Raw genomic sequence first — 19,489 nt, 5'->3', positions numbered from 1 at the left:
CTGTGCATGTACATGAGCTCCCTCTTTTGTGTACAGTGTCATGGAACGAGTGGAACACAGGCACTGGAGCTCATGGGTAGGGATGGTAGATAACCTTCTGAATAAAAAGGAAAAGCACCATAGGAGTATTGTGTGTTTTAAGTACTGGAACACAGACTTTGAGTTGTTTTCTGTAATCAGTAGGGAGATAGTGTACAGTATGAATGAAGCATGAAACATCTGTTACCATGTGGATAGGCTGCCATGTTACATTTATCAATTCTTTTCCAAGATGTGTGTGAGGCTTTTTTTATAGATATAAATTGCAGTAATCAACCTTTGCTTAAAGATTTAAGGTTTAATTCAGACTTTTCTTGCTTTTAGGTTTCACTACTATGGTGTACTTATCTGATGAAAGCTATAATTTAGTGTCAGTAAAGATATGGACAGATCTCAGACACTTTGCTGTTGAAGATATTGTTGTCCGCTGTTCATTCATTTCTGCAAGCAACCTTCAGTGGCAGTCTGAATTCAGATCAGAAATTCCTGTGCTGTTGGCCGGAGATCTTTCTGTTTTCTCAGCCAGTCCAAAGGAAAACTATCTTCAAGAGAAGGTTAATGAACTGAGAAGTACGATAGAGGTAAATCTGTAGATTTTTAGTTTAACAATTAATTTTAGTTACGGCTGCATTACATTCTTCATGAAAAAGTGCATTAGTACTAACAAATCTTTAAAAGAAGTAATGCATATACTGTTGTATTTGAGGGGATTTTCCAGGCGATGGAGTAAGTTGTTAATGTACTTTTCCTGGAGGACCCTACATATCACCTATTGAATGTTTTGTTGTGGGTTTTTTTTTTTGTTTTTTTGGTTTGTTTGTTTGGTTTTTGGGTTTTTTGGTGTTTTTTTTTTAATTTAGCTCAACCATCACTGTCTTTAGGACGTGCCACAGAATCTTTTCTGGCTAGCAAAAAATATTGTACCTCTCAATAGGGAAACTGTCATGGACAGTTTGGCTTTAGCCTTTTAAAAGTTGAAATTTATTGTCTTGCTCACCTGAACATACTCAGTGTTGGATTGTTGATTTCATTTATTTATTATTTCCATTTTCTAGCTCTGCTAAATAGCATGTCTTGGTCATGTATCTTCACTTCTTACTGAAAAATAAGTTTAAATACAAAAGGATTTTTTTCTTGTTAACAATAAAAGGAAGGTATGATATTTCCTTCCACAGAAAGCACAGCAGTATTCTAAGTTGTTGGTTTGATATAAAATAAACTTCTAGTGGGATTATGATGAGAAAACAAAGTCCTAAATACTGTGTGAAAATATAATACTTGCAGAATTTGAAAAATGGCTATTCTGCATTGTAAACTGTTCTCATTTATAGAATGTGGCCTCCTTTTGCTCTGATGCAGAAAGTAAACTGATGAATTTGCTACAAAGAAATCTCTCCCTTACACCCAGTTTAACTAAAAGATGTGTCTTGGAATGCCCCTCTCCTTTCGGCAACTCAGGTCTTTATGCAGAGGATAAAAGTTTGGTAAGCTTCTGGTAATTAATACTGTGTTTATACTGACAGTATATACAGTAAGGATATAAGCAAGTTTTATCCCGATAGCTGTGGGGAATGGTCTTACTTCTTGGTTCATCCATACATTCTCTTCAGGCAATACAAACTGGTTAGAAGCTTTCTTTGTGTGTGGGTTTAGGATTATTCCCCAGGAGGAACTGTGAGACTATTAATCCTCCAAGCAATACATGAAAACCTCCCCTTGTGGCCTGTGTCTTCGCAGCATACTTTAAGTATTCTGAATTTTATATGAGTAAAATGAATCATCCTTTCCCTGTAGATGATTTATCACTTCCTTGGTCCCACTGTGAAGATTATCTGACATCGATGTCACTGGAAGGAAAAATCTTGATCTGTAAATTTTTCTTGCAGTTCCTACCTTTGGTTAGAGAATTTACCTGTTGGTCCTCTTTTCTTAGATATTGTTCACTATTTCCAGGATTTAAAAGGGAGGAGGTGTCACCTAGTAAATGTTTACATTTTATAGCAGTTTTGACAAACATGGAGTTAAAGAGTACTCAGGTTTCCCATGAAGGCTGCTGGTGGCAAGTTGTTCCTGATGTGGAGTACTGAGGGCAGTCAGAACAGAAATTTTTCCTGCCACTATTTGGGGGAGGTCAAAACACCCTGATGCGATATCAGTTCCTGGGGACTAAATTTAAGCTTATAAGGTACCCTTTTCCATTTCAGAGAGAGTGCTAATACTTAATTCTGAAGGTATAATTTATATCCATTTATTTAAGTATATTAACCAAGTTAAAACAAACAAGACATTAAAGGTATTCTCAAGTTCGGTATGTGTTTGAATGATTTAATGTGCAGCATCTATCTTGTGTGTATAATCTTCAAGATTTTTGGTCTGTATTCTATCCCATTTTTCTTCATTTTTTTTTTCCCTCATTTTTCCCTATTTAACAACCTGTTGAGGATATATCCAATGCAGTAGAAGACTTAACTCCTTTTCAGAAGTGCTTTGATTTCTTACTATCTGGCACAGAAAAATTCCCATATACTTAGCTTAGATCTCAGAAACAGAATGTAAATGTGCTGCCTTAATGTACATGTAAACAGTGATTTATCAAGTATCAGTACTTGAAAGAATATATTAGTCACCATCAGAAGATACCAAACTAAAGTTAAGTTGGACATGAAAGATGACATAGCATTTTTGTATCAGGTTTTTTCCCCTCTGTTTTGTGGAAGTAATTGAGGAAGCTAATGAAATGGGACATTCTACTCAACATAAAACTTATCTCTTTTTAACTAGATCTCTTCTAAAATTGAAATAAAGCATCCAAGCCCTTTGTCAACTAGCACACCGAATATGAAACTTGTCAGACAAGGGTCAGCAAAAACACCTTCATCTGCTACAATTAATGAAGACCATCCCAGAAACAGCAAAAAGAGAAAAGCTATGGACTTCCTTAGTTGCATACCTGCCCCTCCACCACTGACACCAATGTGCTCAATAATTTCTCCATCTTTAAAAAAAGCATTTCAGCCTCCACGAAGTTTGGGTTTACAGTGTAGCAAGTCATCCAGAGAAACAAATCAGAATATAGGTCATGTCACCCCCTGTAGAAAACTGAGAGAAACTGTCTATCTTCCTGAGAATGACCTGGTTGCTGATGAAGAACTTGCAATGATTAATACACAAGCACTCATGAATAATTTACCAGAAGAAAAGAAGACTGATTCTGTAAATGAAAACAGCAATACAATAGCTACTAATTTATCTGATGATCTTTCACCCAAAACCAGTTCCAGGTCTACTGGGGAAGCCCACAACTCATCAAAAGGCAGTTCTAAAGTAGCTGAGGCTCTTCCGAAGGACTTGTTACCAGCCTGCAAAATGCTACAAAGACAAAAACCCCAAAAACGCTACTAAAGGCACATGTACAGTATTGTATATATTTCAAATTCAAATTATTTTTACACTTTGTACATTAAATCCTGATTGTATTTAATAAAGTTATATTACTAAACCAAAGACTTGTGAAATGACATTTCATCGGCAAAATAATTTGGCGTTGAGTAATTACACATTTCTCACACAAACATGTATCGTACAATAGCATCACTGTGGCTGAAGGTTTGATGACATTTTGTAAGCCATTGCTTTGATTCTGATGTATTCTTAAATTACAGCAGGATCTTTGTTTCAGTCTAAAGCAATCACTTTTGTCACCCTCTGCAGTATTAGAATAGTTGTTTGGCTGTCAGAAGTGGTACAGGGCAAAATAAACAATTCCCCAAGTTTATTGTTACCAAAGATAACACTTCAGTTCTGAAATACTGCTCTGTAATTCTGGCACTTTTCCCCTCAAACTTTCCATATAGTGCTAAAAGAGGTTTAGAGAACAGCTGTGATTATTTGATTCATAACAAAATGCCATATAAAGGTATTGATGATAGATCCTTGGTCAGTGTTTCTGAGCTACTCCTTAAAGAAGCACTTGAGGCCACAGTATTGTGAAAGATAATCAGATCTTTCTTTGATTTCATGAGATCTTTCTGCTGGGCATGAGTTTAGTACTTTAATTCATTACTTTGTTCCCATTAATTTCAACAGGTAGATGCTTCTCAGAGTTTCTCCACTGGAGAGGGAAACAGTCCTGCTAGACAGGCTGCCAAGTCCCCTTTTTAGTTAATTTGTTACCAGGCTGCCCCTTGCACTGCAGCTTCCTACTGCATGTGGGTCAGAGGAGGGAGGATGTTTCAGAACAGAGACCACCAGCTCCCCCTCAGCAACCTCTCAGGGGTCCTGTGCCATTTGCAGCTCAAGTGTGGAACTCGAAGCTGGATGTTGTAGCAGGAATGGAGAACTGTAATGGGCTGACACAAGGCTGCTGATAGTTCTGTAAACCTTTGTGCAGTACTGCAGAGCCAGGTTCCCTGGGCCCCCTAATTCACAATTGTTTACAATGATGATATGACTTCTTTAAATGCAGCTTGAGTACAAAATGCAGTTCATCTCATACAACTTCTGTGTCCTGAAGACAGCTCGGCTTTTGCCCAGAAACAGCATATTTCTTTATACTTCTTACACTTCTCTCTCCGTTGAAGTGCTAGATGAATAGCTGCTATACCCGTATTTCTTAATGTCCAATGTGAGCTGTCTTCATTTCCTACTGCAAAATAACTCACTGTTGTCCTGTTCAGTAAGTACTGCCTCATAATTCACACCTGCTTAAAAACACCGCCATCACAAATGCTGAGTTTTATAAACATTTCACAAGGCTTCTTGATGAGGATGCAATTAGCAGAATTTTACAATATGGATAAAACTACTGGAGGATAGCTTCTCTTCTCACTCATCCACCAGTCATGGGCTTCTTGGCACTTGGTGGTGGAAATTGTTGACTTCTCCCCTTACAAGAATGTTTTTTTTCTCCTTTCTTAAGTTACTATCTTGTTAGTTTGGGTATTTGGTAGCCTTGGGCTTCAGCTATTCAGAGTTTCCCCTGTAGCCCTGTTCCTACTTAGAAGTTAACAAGCACTAGCCTGACACTAATGTTTCCTTTCAGGAGCCTCCTACGTGGACTTGTCTCAGGATCAGTTGAACTCCTATGTCTTAGCAAGATAAAGGGCTCAGTTTGGTGTGTTAAAGTGTTTCGCCTCCAGGCTGAAGGAGCTGTTTGGCTGTGCTAGAGCTGAGGTAAGACCAGCATGAATCCAGACAGCAGAGGTGTAGATAGAGAACAGCACTGAATCTTGCTACAATCTGTTAGAGCTACCTTCTCCACCGTTCACTGCCTCCCTTAAAGCTAGCCGTGATGCTCTAGGCAAAATGGAGTAGGAAGATACAAAAGGTTATACAGCCAGATATAAAGTATTAAAATGGCAAGAAATTACAACTGCACGGAGAAAGAACTGGCCACATGGCCTGTAAGAAAGAAAGAATTTAGGAATATTTATTGTTATCTATTAGTGACAGAGGGTGAGATGCAGAAAAAAGTGTGTGGCACAGCCAGTAGATTTCACTGTAAGCTTGAATGAATTTTCATGGAGGAAGAGGGACAAGAGGGAGTATATTTTGTACTGATGATAGTGTTCTTAGATTGATCATTAGAGCTGCAAGACCAGTCATACTTAAAAGATTTGTAAGAAATACAAGTAATTTAGAAATGTAGTAGAAAAATAGAATAAAAACCAGTTTAGAAAAAAATGTAAAACTAGAGACTTTTTATACCCTGACAATTAAAATACACTGAGGAATCCACCTCTTCACTTAAGTGGCACGTTTGTACGTGCCACCACGTGAGGTCGTCTGCTTGAGAAGGCTGGAGGGGGGGTTGCACTGGGCACCCATACCATAGGCTGCATTGGGTCCACTGGAGCTTCTCTCAGCTCTGCCTGGTTTTTCAGACTGAAGAACACTGTGGAAGGTAACATTGTGCTCGTATTCTTCTTTCATCCGTTGTATCTTTTGTTGAGGGACATGATGAATATTTCTTCTGTAGAGTTAACATTAACAGAAAATACAAGTATTTAGCTGCCCATGTACTAGAGGTTATCTTAAGCTTGCAAAGGTTCCTGATAAGTTCAGGATAACGGTTCATGTCCCTGCTGATATATTTCTAGCCCTTTTTTCCCAAATTGTTGTTCACTTCCACCTGCTTCTTAAAACTATTATTGGGACTGCTGAAAAATGTAATGCAAGTATTTTTGTGGGCAGTCAGGACATAAGTTAGACAAATGCTTTGAAATGAAAGAGCTATGTAGAAGACCTGTGTATTATCTTATATGAGTATTGCTGGGGTTTAGTGCTCATGGCTTGTTAGCCTCAGGGTGAGCTTTTGTACATCTGGAGAAACACAGACAAGGGCTGTAGATGGCTCAGATGCTGGCTTATATCAAGTATAGAGGTCAAAAAAAATGTTGCTTTGTCCGAGCGGAAGTGGGGAAAAAATCATACCTGATGCAGCTCAGGCTCCCGGGCAGATTTGTAAACGACAGGTTTGAGAGGGAGGGGAACAGGATGCTCAAACATACAGGGCTTTCTGGAGAGACCAGAAACAGCCGCAGTCTCCCGACATGTTAGTGAGAATTGTTTTTCCAAAGACCACCAGGGACTTCTGCTTGTCTGTGAGTTTGCAAAGTCTGACGATCTTTGGTTTTTGCCATTTAGCTCTATTAGGTACAATTCATCATCTAGAGTCTAACTCTGTCCTGCACCCATATTTCAAAGCCTTGCATTGTGCAAATCCTGCCATCTCTCACTGTGGTTTTTTCCTGGTGGAATGAAGGTGACAGCAAGGCAGCAGGTTGCCAGCTGCAGCGTCCCAGGTGTGAAGCAGGCAGGAGGTCCTCCCGCAGGCAGTGCCCTACCCATGTGCAGCCTGGGCCTCAGCCCTGGCCCAGCAACTGCACTGCCAGTACAGGCCAGACTGGGACCCACCTTCAGCTGTCCCTGAATCATTTGCCAAAGAGCTGCTCCAAACTGAGTGTATTTGAATTAGCTTTACAGTGCTACTGTAACATGATGCATAAAACAAAATACAAGTTATGGAGTAGCTCAGCCTACAATGAATGATTACTGCCTCTGCAGCAATGCCCTACAACTGGCTCCCAGCTGGTGCTGGTGAAGGAAGAGCTGACACTTGGCAGCTGACTGCTCAGGCTGTCAGTGCCCTCTCCTGCCTTCAGCCCCAAGCCCTTGGCTGCCACCTGCCATGTCCTGCCTCGCCCAGGAGCCACCAGCGCTCTGGCCACGGCCCCCTGCCATTTGTCATGCGCAAAAAGGCGCAGTGGTGATTTTTGACTAGAGATCCTAGCTGGTACAAAACAAATCAGTGGGAATGAAGTACCCATGTCCTGTTCTCTTGCAATAACAATAAAGTTAGCACATGTTAGCTTTCAGATCTAGTGGGTGGGAGTGCACTCGCCCCCATAACATAGTTTACGGCCGGTGGGTTAAAGGCTAGAAAATTAGCCTGCACGGAATTTTTTGTGATATAACCATTAACCCTGCAGCCACTAGCCAAACTAACATACTTGGAGTCATATTTGGCTGCCTCTATAACCTACCACAGTGTGCAGAGTTGATGCATTCATTGTCTCCCTTCTGTGTGTGTGTATTTAGAAAGATTCTCTAGAACCCCATTTCTTGACCACACAATCCTACTGTGCTACAGCAAGACAATCTTTGTTATGGTTAGATTTTTTAAGAACAGAAGCCTGATTATTGTCTTTAGTGTTTAGATGTGGTTTTGTTGCCAAACATAGAAAGTGCTGCTCAAAATACAGAATGAAAATCAGGGTTCCTGCCCCAAGAAGCTTGCTTGCAGTATAAATACATGCTTCAGGGGTGTTGCTTTTTCTACTGCCTGACTCACTTGAGTACGGTCAGGCTCTTTCAGGACTGAATTCACTGCAGACCAGGTACTGAGTAATAGAAATTTTCCACAACAATCCTTCTGTTGTCATTTACTAGGTTACTTTCTAGGATATATGAAGAGGAAGAGGGCTGACCTTTCTCAGAGCACATTAATAAAATGAGAAGCTGTCTGCTGTATCAAAGAGAAAAAGATGTACCTTGTCAGTTCTTGAACATTGAACTTCCAGGGTGTATCTGGTTCTTGGAATACAACTTCATATCTATTTTCACGTGCCTGAAGGACACAGAATTTTAGACATATGACTGCCCAGCTCAAGAGTAGCCAGTCTACCAGACCCTCCCTGAGATTTTATCTGGCTAAGCGATGTATCATATGTACCAGGAGCCAGAAAGAGGAAGATAACCATGACTCCCAGCAAGGTGCTGGTACCACCTAGTTCATTTCCTTCTACATCAAAGGATTTGGGTCTCCCAGCAAAACTTGGCCCCAGTCCCCATCCCCCATGGCAGTGGCATCCTGGCACTTGAAGTCTCTGGAAGTCACAGCTGGTTCAAGGGCCACAGGTTGGCCACACCAGTCTGGAGCTTCCGGAAGCATGAGGTCAACATCTATCAGTCATGCTATTTCCAGCCACTGAGTCTACAGGCCTCAAGTTTTTTCAAGGTAAAGCAACATATTTGTGTGTGTATGTGTCTATATATGTACATACACGCACACCTACATATACACATACACACACAAATGTACCTATACATGCATATGTATATGTATTTAACACAATTATTGGTTGTTTTTGTTTTGATTTGGGGAAAAGGAGGCAAGGAACTCTGTGGACCTTTTTACATCTTGCCCACCTCTGGCTGTGCTCTCACTTGCTTCCTAGTCACCCACAAGCATTCAGAGTTGCTGCTGGAGTGGCATGTCTAGGCTTTCCTGCACTATTATTAATTCCTGCCTCTTTTGTGCTCCCATACAAGCAATATTTAGACCCCAATTTTTAACTGACAAGCCCATAACCCAAGAACAGAAGCATGAGTATAATGTTAGCAGACAGGCCACATTATGAAACTGTACTAAAAATATTGCCATGTCTGCCAGAACTCCTGACGAGAGATACCAATGCATCTACAAAAACTATGGTGTATTTTTCACAAGTCATAAACTGAATTTGTAAGTCATATCTTCATATATTTGTCAACAAATAGTTTGGGAACTATTCAATTCATGTCACTGCTGGGGAAGGGGATGACATCCTGATCGCCAAGAAGTTACAGAGCAAGTTCAAAGAAAATCTTTTCAAGTAATTTTGCCTTCACTGAGATATATAGCTGACTAGACACAACAACTACACTGGCACCTCTGCCCCTACTTTTTCACAATATCAATCGTTAACTATAATCAGAGAACTAAAGGCAAACAGAAGTAATTATTTTTAGCCATATTATGAACTGTTGCAGTCAGATCACCTCTTAAATGTCATAGCTGAGCATATAAAAGCAATAAATCAGAGCTTTTCCCTACCATCATCACATACGGCTTCATTTCCCAAGCATGGATGTTGGTATTATCAATAATAACCGGGCTTTTCCCATTCTTCATTGCCTTGTGTGCTGTAATGTAACAAACACATTAAGTAAAGCTAACATGTAAGAAATAACAGACCAATCCAGGTCTTCCTAGCCCCAAAGTGTCTTCTCTTGGCTCCCCACCAGACGTGGGTCTGTAGCTACCACCCAAACGTGAGCAGAGGTCAGTGCCCAGCAGGAGCTCGCTCTCCTGGAGGAGGTGATGCAGCCACTGGCTGTGCTCAGTAGCAAGGGCTGAACCTCCCATAGACCATACTTAGCAGTATCGCAGCACTAGGTATTTAAAACAGCTGAAAATGAGGGTTATTTGCAAAAGATCCCTGTTACATGATCTCAAAGTGTTTGCCATTGCTAGAAATGAGTTCAGAGCACAGCCACAAAAGCATATTTTATTTTTCCCTCTGAAGTAAAGACCTGGGTTGTTTCAGTCTCAAACTTATAATTAGGTTTGCAAATTTTCCTCCTGGCTATCACAAACCCCCTCCCCATAACACCCCCTTCCAAGTCAGGACAGACATCTAAGAAGTTACAGTCTGAAGGATGCGGCACACACAGCTGCAGTGAGCAGCTGCTGTGCTGTATTTGCATGCCACCTGCTGTTACCAAGCTTCAGCAGGCCTACCTAATAGTCACTGGTTTACTTTCTAAAATGATATCTTTCAGTCACCAACATCTTTCCATTATAAATTGCTCTCTTATAAGTCAGAAGTGGTAATACAGTTTTTTAACTAGTACCCCATGAACTTCTGTATATGATGACACTTTGGGATATTTTTATTTTGGGAGCTAGGTTTAAAGACAGACTGAAAAGCAAAACAATTCTGCAAAACCCCTGGACTGATTTCAATCACCTCGCTTTTGGTTCCATTTGTGTGCATCCTCTAAGAAGTCAGGCTCAAACACGTATACACCATTTTCAATAAAGAAGTCATCAGTACTAAGAACTACAGCACTGGGATAGTCACGTTTCAGTTGTCTGGAAAAAAAAATACGATAGGAGGATTAATAGATGCTAACACATGCCTTTAATAGAGAATATTAAATGAAGAGCTGTATTAATGGTCTGCAAATATGCACAGTGCTTCATCTGAAAAATCCCCCCTTGAAGGATCTAAAAGTAATGTAATCAGTAGATGGACACATAGGAGGAAAGGAATGGAGCTTAAAGGCACGGCCTTGATTTCTTTAATTCAGCAGAGGAATCTACAATGGACTGCCAACATGAGTCTTTAATCATATTAGCATATTCAATTTTCTTTCTGAGTTATCTGAAAAGGTATGACTGTAAATAAATAAAAAAAAAAACAAAAAACAAAAAACAAACCTACTAATCCCATGGAAGTTGGTCTCAAAAGACAATTTGATCATGGGAGTTTTGCTACAGAGAGATTTTTGAAGATAACTAGGAGGAATGATTTATCATTTAGTAAAGATAATCGATATTATCATCAGTTTGTCTTGGGTTTTTTTGGTTACAAAGCACATAGCACTTATTTTTTAAATTCGCAAATAAGTATCTGACTGATTAGTCAATATTTCCTATTATTTGTTGCAATTTTATGGTTCTTTTTGCTTTTCACTTGTCCCTGTTTTATTTAACCCTCCTCTTCTTGTAGAGCTGAGTAATTTTTATTTATTTTCAGCTTTTAAACATATTTTATAAACAAACCTGATTTGCTTAGATTGGCAGCCCCAAATGCAACAGATCCATAACACTGGTCCCCTGTGATGAGTGGCAGAGGGCAATCCCCCTTCTCTTCACCCTGATGTCCATTCAGACCCAGGATGCCCAGGGGGGTGGACACGTGCCCTGCCATAAGCTGACCGGCTGCCTCAAAGACTGGCCCTAGGAAGTGAAAATGCTCCTTATGTGGTGGCTGAAATATGAAGCATTACTCTGTCAGTCCTTGGAGAGCATGAAAAAGAAAATAATGCAAAATTGTGTTCCCACTTGTGTGTAATCCAGACTTATTTGTGTCCACAGACAGAACTGTCTATTTTTTCCATCAAGGGAGTGTTGGGGGAGGAGGCAGTCTTTGCAAGATGTCAGGGAGAGCCCATAGCATCATCTCATTACTCTCTGTCTTCCTAAGGCCCAAATGTCTCTGGAAAAGAAAGTAAGGCCAATCCAGAAACCTTGTGGCTCTCAGACATCAATGCTGCTGCCCTATCTCACACCACACACAGTCTCCAGTCCCTGGGACTCATTTCAGCTTCCCTGATAAAACACTTCTCTTCCATCCCCATAAGCTGCAAAACAACTATTTCTCAATGTCTTATCTAATTGAGCAACAGCGAGGGAAAAGGTGCCTCTAGGTTATCAGCAAAAAAACAGACACACAGACAGAAAAGGCTTAATTTTGTCATCTCTAGCTCTGCCCTAACCATTTACTTAATCTGCCTGCTAGCAGCAATTCTTCACTAGGATTGCACATTGCATTTAGCTGAATAAAGGCCAGCGTCTGACTTTGTTCCGCCTCCACTGTAACTTCTACCATCTGCTGATTAATTAATATTATTTTGTGGTAGCAACAGCCCCAGAGAGCAGAGACTCAGTGCTGACAGACTGTCCAGGACTGGGCTGCAGCCACCGTCAGGTATCATTTAGCACCTACATGTTGTTATCTTCTAGCTCCAAAGGATGTTTTATTCACATAATTACTGCTGGGCAGATCTAACAAAAGTCACGTTGCAAACTCTTAGCAAACAGCCAAATTATCTTTAATTTTGGTCCCAGGCAAAGAATTCTCATCATGAAAAGCATGCGAGCACCTAATGCTTATCTAGTTACTCTTGTGCTCATAAACTGATATATTCAGTTCTCACTATAATTCAGCATGTCACCTTTCCCACTGTTTTACCCATCTGTGTAGCAATCTCTTCTCTAAAAAACTGACTGTGGTAAAGTGTGCGTTGTTCCTTTAGCTACTAATAGGCACATAAAATTGTACATATTAATAAAAGATCGCAAGATTTTTTTTTCTTGCTCCGTGTTTCTTTTAAAAATGTTCTCAACCAGTGCAAATTTTAAAAATTATTTTCTTAGCATATACCTTACTAAATTTTTTGACACATATATGCACACTCACATGAGAGCTTTGATATTAACCCTTAAGCAATCTAAATAGTATGTATCTGTAAACTCAGTCTACTATCCTCGTATCACTGATAATTAAAGTACATAAATCTTGTGCTTCAAAGGAGGAAAAATACGGACAAAATGTGCTAAGAACTATGAATTACTGTCACATTTGCTGTATTCATACCAAACCAACTCCCACTAACAGCAACATAAGAAAACATTTGATGAGAGATGTTTTACCATTTGCTTCTTTTGCTGTTTTTAACTTTTAGCTTTCTAAAATGAAACTGACACTAAAGTTTACAACCATTTTCTGTAATCCCCTATTGCCCCTGAAGCTGATAAAAATCCTGTTTCTTCTGTCCCTTATAATTTAAAAGGGCACCAAAACCTCTTTAGTATGTTCCTTGAGAAATAAGCCTTCTACGAACACAGGACCACAAGCTAGCTTAGAAGAAAGGTTTTATATAATCACAACAGGCTCCTAATCACTGCATGCAATAAAAATGCTTGTAGCAAAATATACACCAGCTATGCAAAGTGGGAGGAATTGTGACCAGTGTTGTTAATTAACAAATTTTGAGCAGCACTGTAAAACGATTACCCATTGCCATTAGATCAGTAAGTGTAAAGCATACTAAGGAGGAAAAGAAAAATGAAATCTCTTTGCAAGATCAAAGGGTACATATGAGCTATGTTTGCATTTTTTTTTAAAAAGCCACCAAACTTGAAGCCCAGCATTGGACTAAGCAGTATCTGTCAAAGGTTCAGTATTAATTTGCCCACTTGGGACATTTAATTGCACAGTGTTACAGCTATCTTACAGTAGATATCTATCTTGCATTAGATACATTTGCTGCTGTTTCAGAAAATACAAAGGATAAGAAAATAAGAAGAGCAAGGAGGATGTTTCCTCTGCTTGCAATAAATCTCCCCAAACCCTTTTTCCCCCTTCTGCAAGGCAAAGCAGACACCAGGTACCGTATCTCATTAGACTGGCTGATACAGCTGGGGACAAAAAAAACTTTCAGATGCTTCTGCTCTTCAGCTCTGACACAACAGCAGCAAACTTCACATATCCACCAGCAGGGCCTGGGAACTGATAAATCCCCTGGAAACATGAAGCTGTTGAGAGGCACAAGCTTCGCTGTCTGCCCACACCAACCCCCGGCAGTCTGGGTAGCAAGAATGCTTCTGAACGACGTGGTGTCTTGGCTAGTGTTGGTGCACACTCATCTGCCATCTCACCCTGGTCAAATTTATGTCTGCTGTGATTAAAAAAGGAGAATCTTTCTGTTGAAAATACAGTTGTGTTTCTGTTTGACCACAGTAGCATTGTAACAAGTGCCTCAGTGAATAGACAGGTGAGTTTAGAGTCTTCTGCGTTATGCATCTGAAGATCTGTTCCCATGATTTATACCATTTTTAAGTCCCTTTTTTTCTAAATAGCATCTTCAGTGCTTTCAAACAACCATTTCTGATTTTAACTGTACATATAGACAACAAAATAATTATTCAGGGTTTCAACTAGCTGGATGCATTAGAGTACTTGGGAGAAGTCTCCATGATCACTAGTAATATCATTGGAGATAAATTCGTAACTGTATTTCACAGGCTGTCATGTTTTTCCATCAGAAAATTTGAAAAGAAATGAATTTCTGGTTTGAGCCTGGTAAGCAAATCAGAAGGAACATTTTCAGTGCTCAGAAGGCAACAGCACAGTATGTCAGGCAGATCTCAGAGCCGGTAAATGCCCAAGCTACTTCCAACATAACAGGGATCAGAACAAGTACATACAGACATCACATGCAACCACTTGCTCCGGTCACTCCTCCTAACACAAAGCCTTGCTGGGGCACTTGAAAGCCTTTGGTTTCAGCAGAAAATCAGAACTATGAGATCTGGAGCCCATGCCCAGCACTACCAGCTGTCTGCTCTGTTTTAACAGCTTCTAGTGCCCTGAGGACTTTTGCCCCGCTGGGAGCCTGCCAGCCGATCCCTGCGCTGCTGGCAGAGCACATACATGCCTTTGTGTCTCACCCGTGGGGGTTAGAGCAGTGGTTGTATTTTGTAAAGCAACAGGCTGTCATATTTGATAAGCACATTCAGGAGAATCACCTGAAGCCGTTTTATACAAAGGTAAATGTTTGCACTGCGTTGCCGCCTGGAAGCAGGAGCAGCAGAGCTGAAGTCCGTGAACCCCATCGGAGCTGCAGTGCCACAGCAGGGTTGGGGCACTGGTAACAGCAGCGGGGCTGGCCCAGGCCTGGAGGTGCAGGGAGAAACTGGGCAAAAGCAGCAGAGAGAGCTGGAGAAGATTGGCATTACACCACACAGTGATGCCTCAGTGCCGATGCGTTTTTTCCCTTCGGTTCTGAAAGATTGCTCCCTCTGTGCTTCATAAGGGAGTACAAGAACGACCTCATTTCCAGTGATAAATCAACAGCAGTGGCTGAAAAGTTACACATTCAATCATGCCCAGCCTAGTGCTTGAGCAAAACTGCTAGGTAGAGGGTTACATGTTACTTGAGTTGTGCATCACAGCAATATACTGTAGAAGAGCTGGAAATACAGCTACTGTGCAATAAAGAGTGTTGGGGAAGCAGGTATGAGCTTGTGTGTGGCTCATTTGATTTTTTGGAGACGTTTTTGGAAGCTATACCTGCTACGGCACCTCAGATAGCTGTTTTCTTAGTAGCTGCCTCAGATTGATCACGAAATCTGTACCGTGAAGTCAAGGGGAACGCGTTCAGGAGGATGTCACACACGCCCGGTGGAGGCGATTGGAGATGCAACTCACAGCCGCCCCCTCTTCTCCTGTGGCTTCTGCTGGTGGTGATGTAGGGTGAACAGTTACAGGGAGATGGTTAGGGTCACCTAAAATATGTGGTTCAGGGAAGCGTATCCTTAACAGTGAAGCAATTGGAAAGGTTTGGAGCTTGGTGGTGACCAGACCAACTCCTCCTTCTGCCTTGACTATTCAATGTATCACAGATGGATCCTTCGCTGTCTTTACTGGAATCCAAAAGCCAGACCTCAACCAATCCATACCAGTGCCGGCTGCTCTGACCTGGGGGAGTGACTAGGATGGGGAAATCATTTTAACAAAGATGCCATAACTAAATCTTACAAAGCTGTGTTCAAACTGTGCTGGGTGACACTGAAAGGTCAAGGAAACGAGTCATGGATTCAAGGTTGTTCCTAGGATTGTGTGACAAACCAAAAAGGGGCCTTTCTGCTGGAGCTATCACCGGGTTGCCATATCACCAGTGATAACATTCACAGTTCATGACACTTCTGAGCACTGTAAAGATGTACCAGTTGTAACTGAAATACTGGCTGATACGAAGAACAAATGAATGAATGGAGGTGTGTGCGAAAGCACCAGAAGAAACAACAGAACAAAGGCTAAAACAATGGTACACAGTGACAGCCAAGAACATAGTTAACAGCAATAAAACTGGGAAAGGTGCTGTTTACACCCCCACCCCCCCCAAAGGCCAGCACTCAGCTAAGGCCCAGCACAAGGACTTGCGGCAGGAAGACCCACGCTCTGAGAGCGAGAGGACAGCCAGCAGGTCACACCAGCCCATACACACCTTCCTTCTTCCCCTCATTCCAACAGGGGGAGAGGCTGCAGCTGAAAAGACATCCAAAATGGGAAAATGAAAGTAATGGGAAAAAACCCCTGCCTAAGATTCATCCAGCACCAAGTAAGCAAAATTGAGAGGCAAAAAAGACGGCAGCATAGAAACTGCTGGCCGCGCGATGGCATAGCAGATCTGACCAAAACCCACCCTGTCACCGTCAACCAAGGAACCCTGAAGAGAAAGTGAGGGTGGGTCAGCTGAAGGTCCTTGTCCCCTCTGATTTTGGGCAGAGCAACTGTGCACACGCATCTTGGTGCTCGCAAGTTTTTAGCTGTAATAGCATGAGTGAATAAAATCTGAGAGAATAAATTTGAATGGGTAAAATGCCCTTACCGAGGGCTTTTGCTAATAAATAATCACCTTCCTCCTCCAGCAGTATCTTGCACAGAGCTTTGTTACAGTAATTTTCTGCAGACATCGCTTAGCTTAGCACATTGCATTTACCAACACAATGTGGGAATAGCACATCTCAGAATTTTCTTGACAGTCCTTTCATAATCTGGACAGAGTTAATGGAGAGGTACTAAATGACACTTTTACGGCTGTCCTTTGATCTCTATACTGCTGAATGGCTAAATGCTATGATACAATTAACAGGGACTAGAAACAGAGTAAATTCTGCAAACGTTCATCTCACAGAGGACTAAAGCAATACTTACAACTGATTTTGCAAATCACTCATTAGTAATTAATCTTGTGTTTTGACCTAAAAAAAAATAGGTGAGTCAGTTATTTGTGTTGCCTGAGAACACGGCCCCAGTTCATTATGTTCTTACTGTACTACAAGACGACCCAAACCCCTCTGAGAAGGGTCTGCACTTACATGACCTCCTTAGGGAGAGACATTGATTTTGGGTGCCAGTAAAAACATAGCACCTGGCTGTTCACTGAAGAACTCGGTCTTGCAGAAGCCCTGTGAGGCAGAAGGCACAGTCTGACAGGAAGGACTGTACTGAAAAGAGGAAACTGTAGGTTAACCCAGTGCATCGCACAGCTTCATGCTGCCGCCTTTCACAGCAGAGCCCTGGCTGTGGCAGCCCGTGATCCCAGCATGGGTCCTCACCCGCGCAGAGTGGGAAGACAGCAAATGTTCCTCTTCTGCTGGAGAGTGGGTGACGCTGGGAGCTGTGACATACCAGACGGTGAGATTTTGTGGTACTAGATTACAGCTACACTGTGTCACGCTGACTGCGATGCCGTCTCCCAGCACTTTCCTCTGGGTTTTTCCACCTATTTTAATCAGTCTTGGAGCTGCTGGAGGTTGGACCAGTCTCTTCTGCCCATTTTATACACCCCTACAGCTCTGACCAGGAGCGCAGGACATCATGAAAACAGAAGTCAGAGTTGTTGTCAATTTTCAGAGTCAGAAAGTGACTTTACTGTGTTTGTGATTAAATACACACACACACACAAACAAACAAAAAGTCTGGCGCTTTTTAGAGAAGGAACAACAACTACCTTGGCTTGGAGGATTAGTCTATTTTACTAGAAACATCCCTTTTAGTACGGCTCACCCAGAACAACGACATACACGCCCCTGTATATACAGGGGCTTTCTGGATATGCCGGCAGTATACCCAGAAAGCAGTTACAGGTGCCGGAGCAGTAGAGCTTTGTGCCATCACTGCAAACGCGTTTTCAAACGCCTGTGCTTATTCGAGGTTCCTGCGAGGCTCCCACTTCCCTCCCGAGCCACAAACCCAGCTCCGAACCGGTGCCTCAGCCTTTTCCCGGTGGTCTGCAGCCAGCGGCTCCCGCGCTCCGCTCGGCTGAGGGCCCGGCCCGCCGCCACCCCCCGCCCCGCCACACGTCCCCCACAGCCGGCCTCGCCCGTCGCCATGGGGGCGGCCGAGCCGCGGCAGCGGGGAGCGCCCGGAGCCAAAGGAGGAGGAAAACCCGCCATCGCCACCGAAGGCAAAGGGCTCCGGAGCCGCCTCCTTACCTGGCCAGGGTGCTCTTCCCGGAGCCCGGCAGCCCCCGCAGCAGCACCAGCCTCCCGCCGAAGCGGCGCCGGGGGGGCTGCAGGCTGAGCCCCCCCAGGGCCCGGAGCAGCCGCTCGTCCATTCCCACCCCCCCCCCTCCGCCTCCCGGCCCGGCGCCGGGCGGGGCGGCCCCGGTGGGGCGGGAGCGGCCGGGCCCGGCCGCGCCCTGCGGGAGGGGGCGAAAAGTGGCGTCCCCTCAGTGGAGGGCGGGTTTGGGATTTTCAGCTTCCGAGACTCTTCCCCTGTGAAAGTGAAAGCTACTTTAAGGGGAAATATACAGGAAAGGACGGACATTTGCGGCTCATCCAGCAAAAGCGTTCAGTTATGGCACCAGCTTTCTACCCGGAACATTAAGACCAAGATATCGTCTTTATTTAAAAACAAGATTAACCTCCAGATTCTCAGATGGGAGAACGCATGCCAGTGCTGAAAATACTCAGCCCCATATGCTGCCCATACGTACTGTGAACTACGGGGTATCAAGAAAGGGAATCAACAAACCACTTCAGAGGAGTGGAGCTATCTACAGTGTCTCCGATACAGACCGATTATTTTTTCTTCTTCCTCTTTTTTTGACAGTGATGGAGCTACTGGAGTCAACACCCAACACCTTCCCCCCCCCCCCCCCCCCAAAAAAAAAAAAAAAAAAACCAAACAGACAGGTATTCCAAGCAGATGTATCTAAATACCTGCCCTGCGCTGTATAAATGAACCTGTGCATCACTCACTACATCAACTTTGCCTTTTTCAAACGTCTTATCACATGAGGAACTATAGCAAGTTTTACAAGATTTATTTTCCCTAAAGAGAACCTGATCTGCTTTAAGCTTGATCACAACAGAAGCCAAAGAGATGATAGCTTCCACTAAAACCAGAAGTAGTTGGTGTGGTGTCCCGCTCTCCCTCTCAGAGCCATACCCAGTATCAGTCCCAGCTTGGTCAGAAGTCAGCCCCGGGGAGGCCTCAGGGACACACCGCCACTCAACTACAACACGGAAACTTTTAGTTCTGAAGTTTGCAAATACGGCTAGAGAGACTGTTCACGTAGCAGGAGAAAGCTTAGCTCCCCACGATGTGGCACACCAACACTACCTAAAGGGAAAACAGTGGCGCAAAACAAGATACGTAAACTCTGAAATTCAACAATACCAGGTTTTTTTAAAACTAAACTTAAACTGGCAACACCTTGATAAAAGATGAAACACCTTCTGTCCATACGAGAATACTGTGAGATTTTGAAAACTGTTTTTATTTTAAGCATTTTGGAAGGTAAGTATTAAGTAACAGAAAATACA

General features: G+C 42.5%; 2 protein-coding genes across 2 annotated transcripts in view; one reads left to right on the top strand and one right to left on the bottom strand.

Annotated features, from left to right (window-relative positions):
- Window positions 1-3,543, top strand: part of BRCA2 (BRCA2 DNA repair associated) — a 40,418-nt gene extending 36,875 nt beyond the window's left edge. The window contains exons 24-26 of the mRNA XM_074815874.1: window positions 364-620; window positions 1,371-1,523; window positions 2,821-3,543. Coding sequence (XP_074671975.1) covers window positions 364-620; window positions 1,371-1,523; window positions 2,821-3,441 — 1,031 coding nt within the window. The 3' untranslated portion in view covers window positions 3,442-3,543. The remainder of the gene's footprint in view (window positions 1-363; window positions 621-1,370; window positions 1,524-2,820) is intronic.
- Window positions 3,439-18,303, bottom strand: N4BP2L1 (NEDD4 binding protein 2 like 1). Its single transcript, XM_074815872.1, is given in 6 exon segments — window positions 3,439-5,837; window positions 5,839-6,010; window positions 8,091-8,167; window positions 9,416-9,504; window positions 10,332-10,456; window positions 18,155-18,303. Coding segments are annotated over 6 exon segments (642 nt in total). The 5' UTR covers window positions 18,277-18,303; the 3' UTR covers window positions 3,439-5,780.
- Window positions 18,304-19,489: the final 1,186 nt, after the last annotated feature.

This window comes from Strix aluco, chromosome 2 (genome assembly GCF_031877795.1).
Source record: "Strix aluco isolate bStrAlu1 chromosome 2, bStrAlu1.hap1, whole genome shotgun sequence".
NCBI lineage: Eukaryota > Metazoa > Chordata > Aves > Strigiformes > Strigidae > Strix > Strix aluco.
The sequence above is the reverse complement of the archived record's forward strand: the minus strand, read 5'-3'. Positions and strand labels throughout refer to the sequence as shown.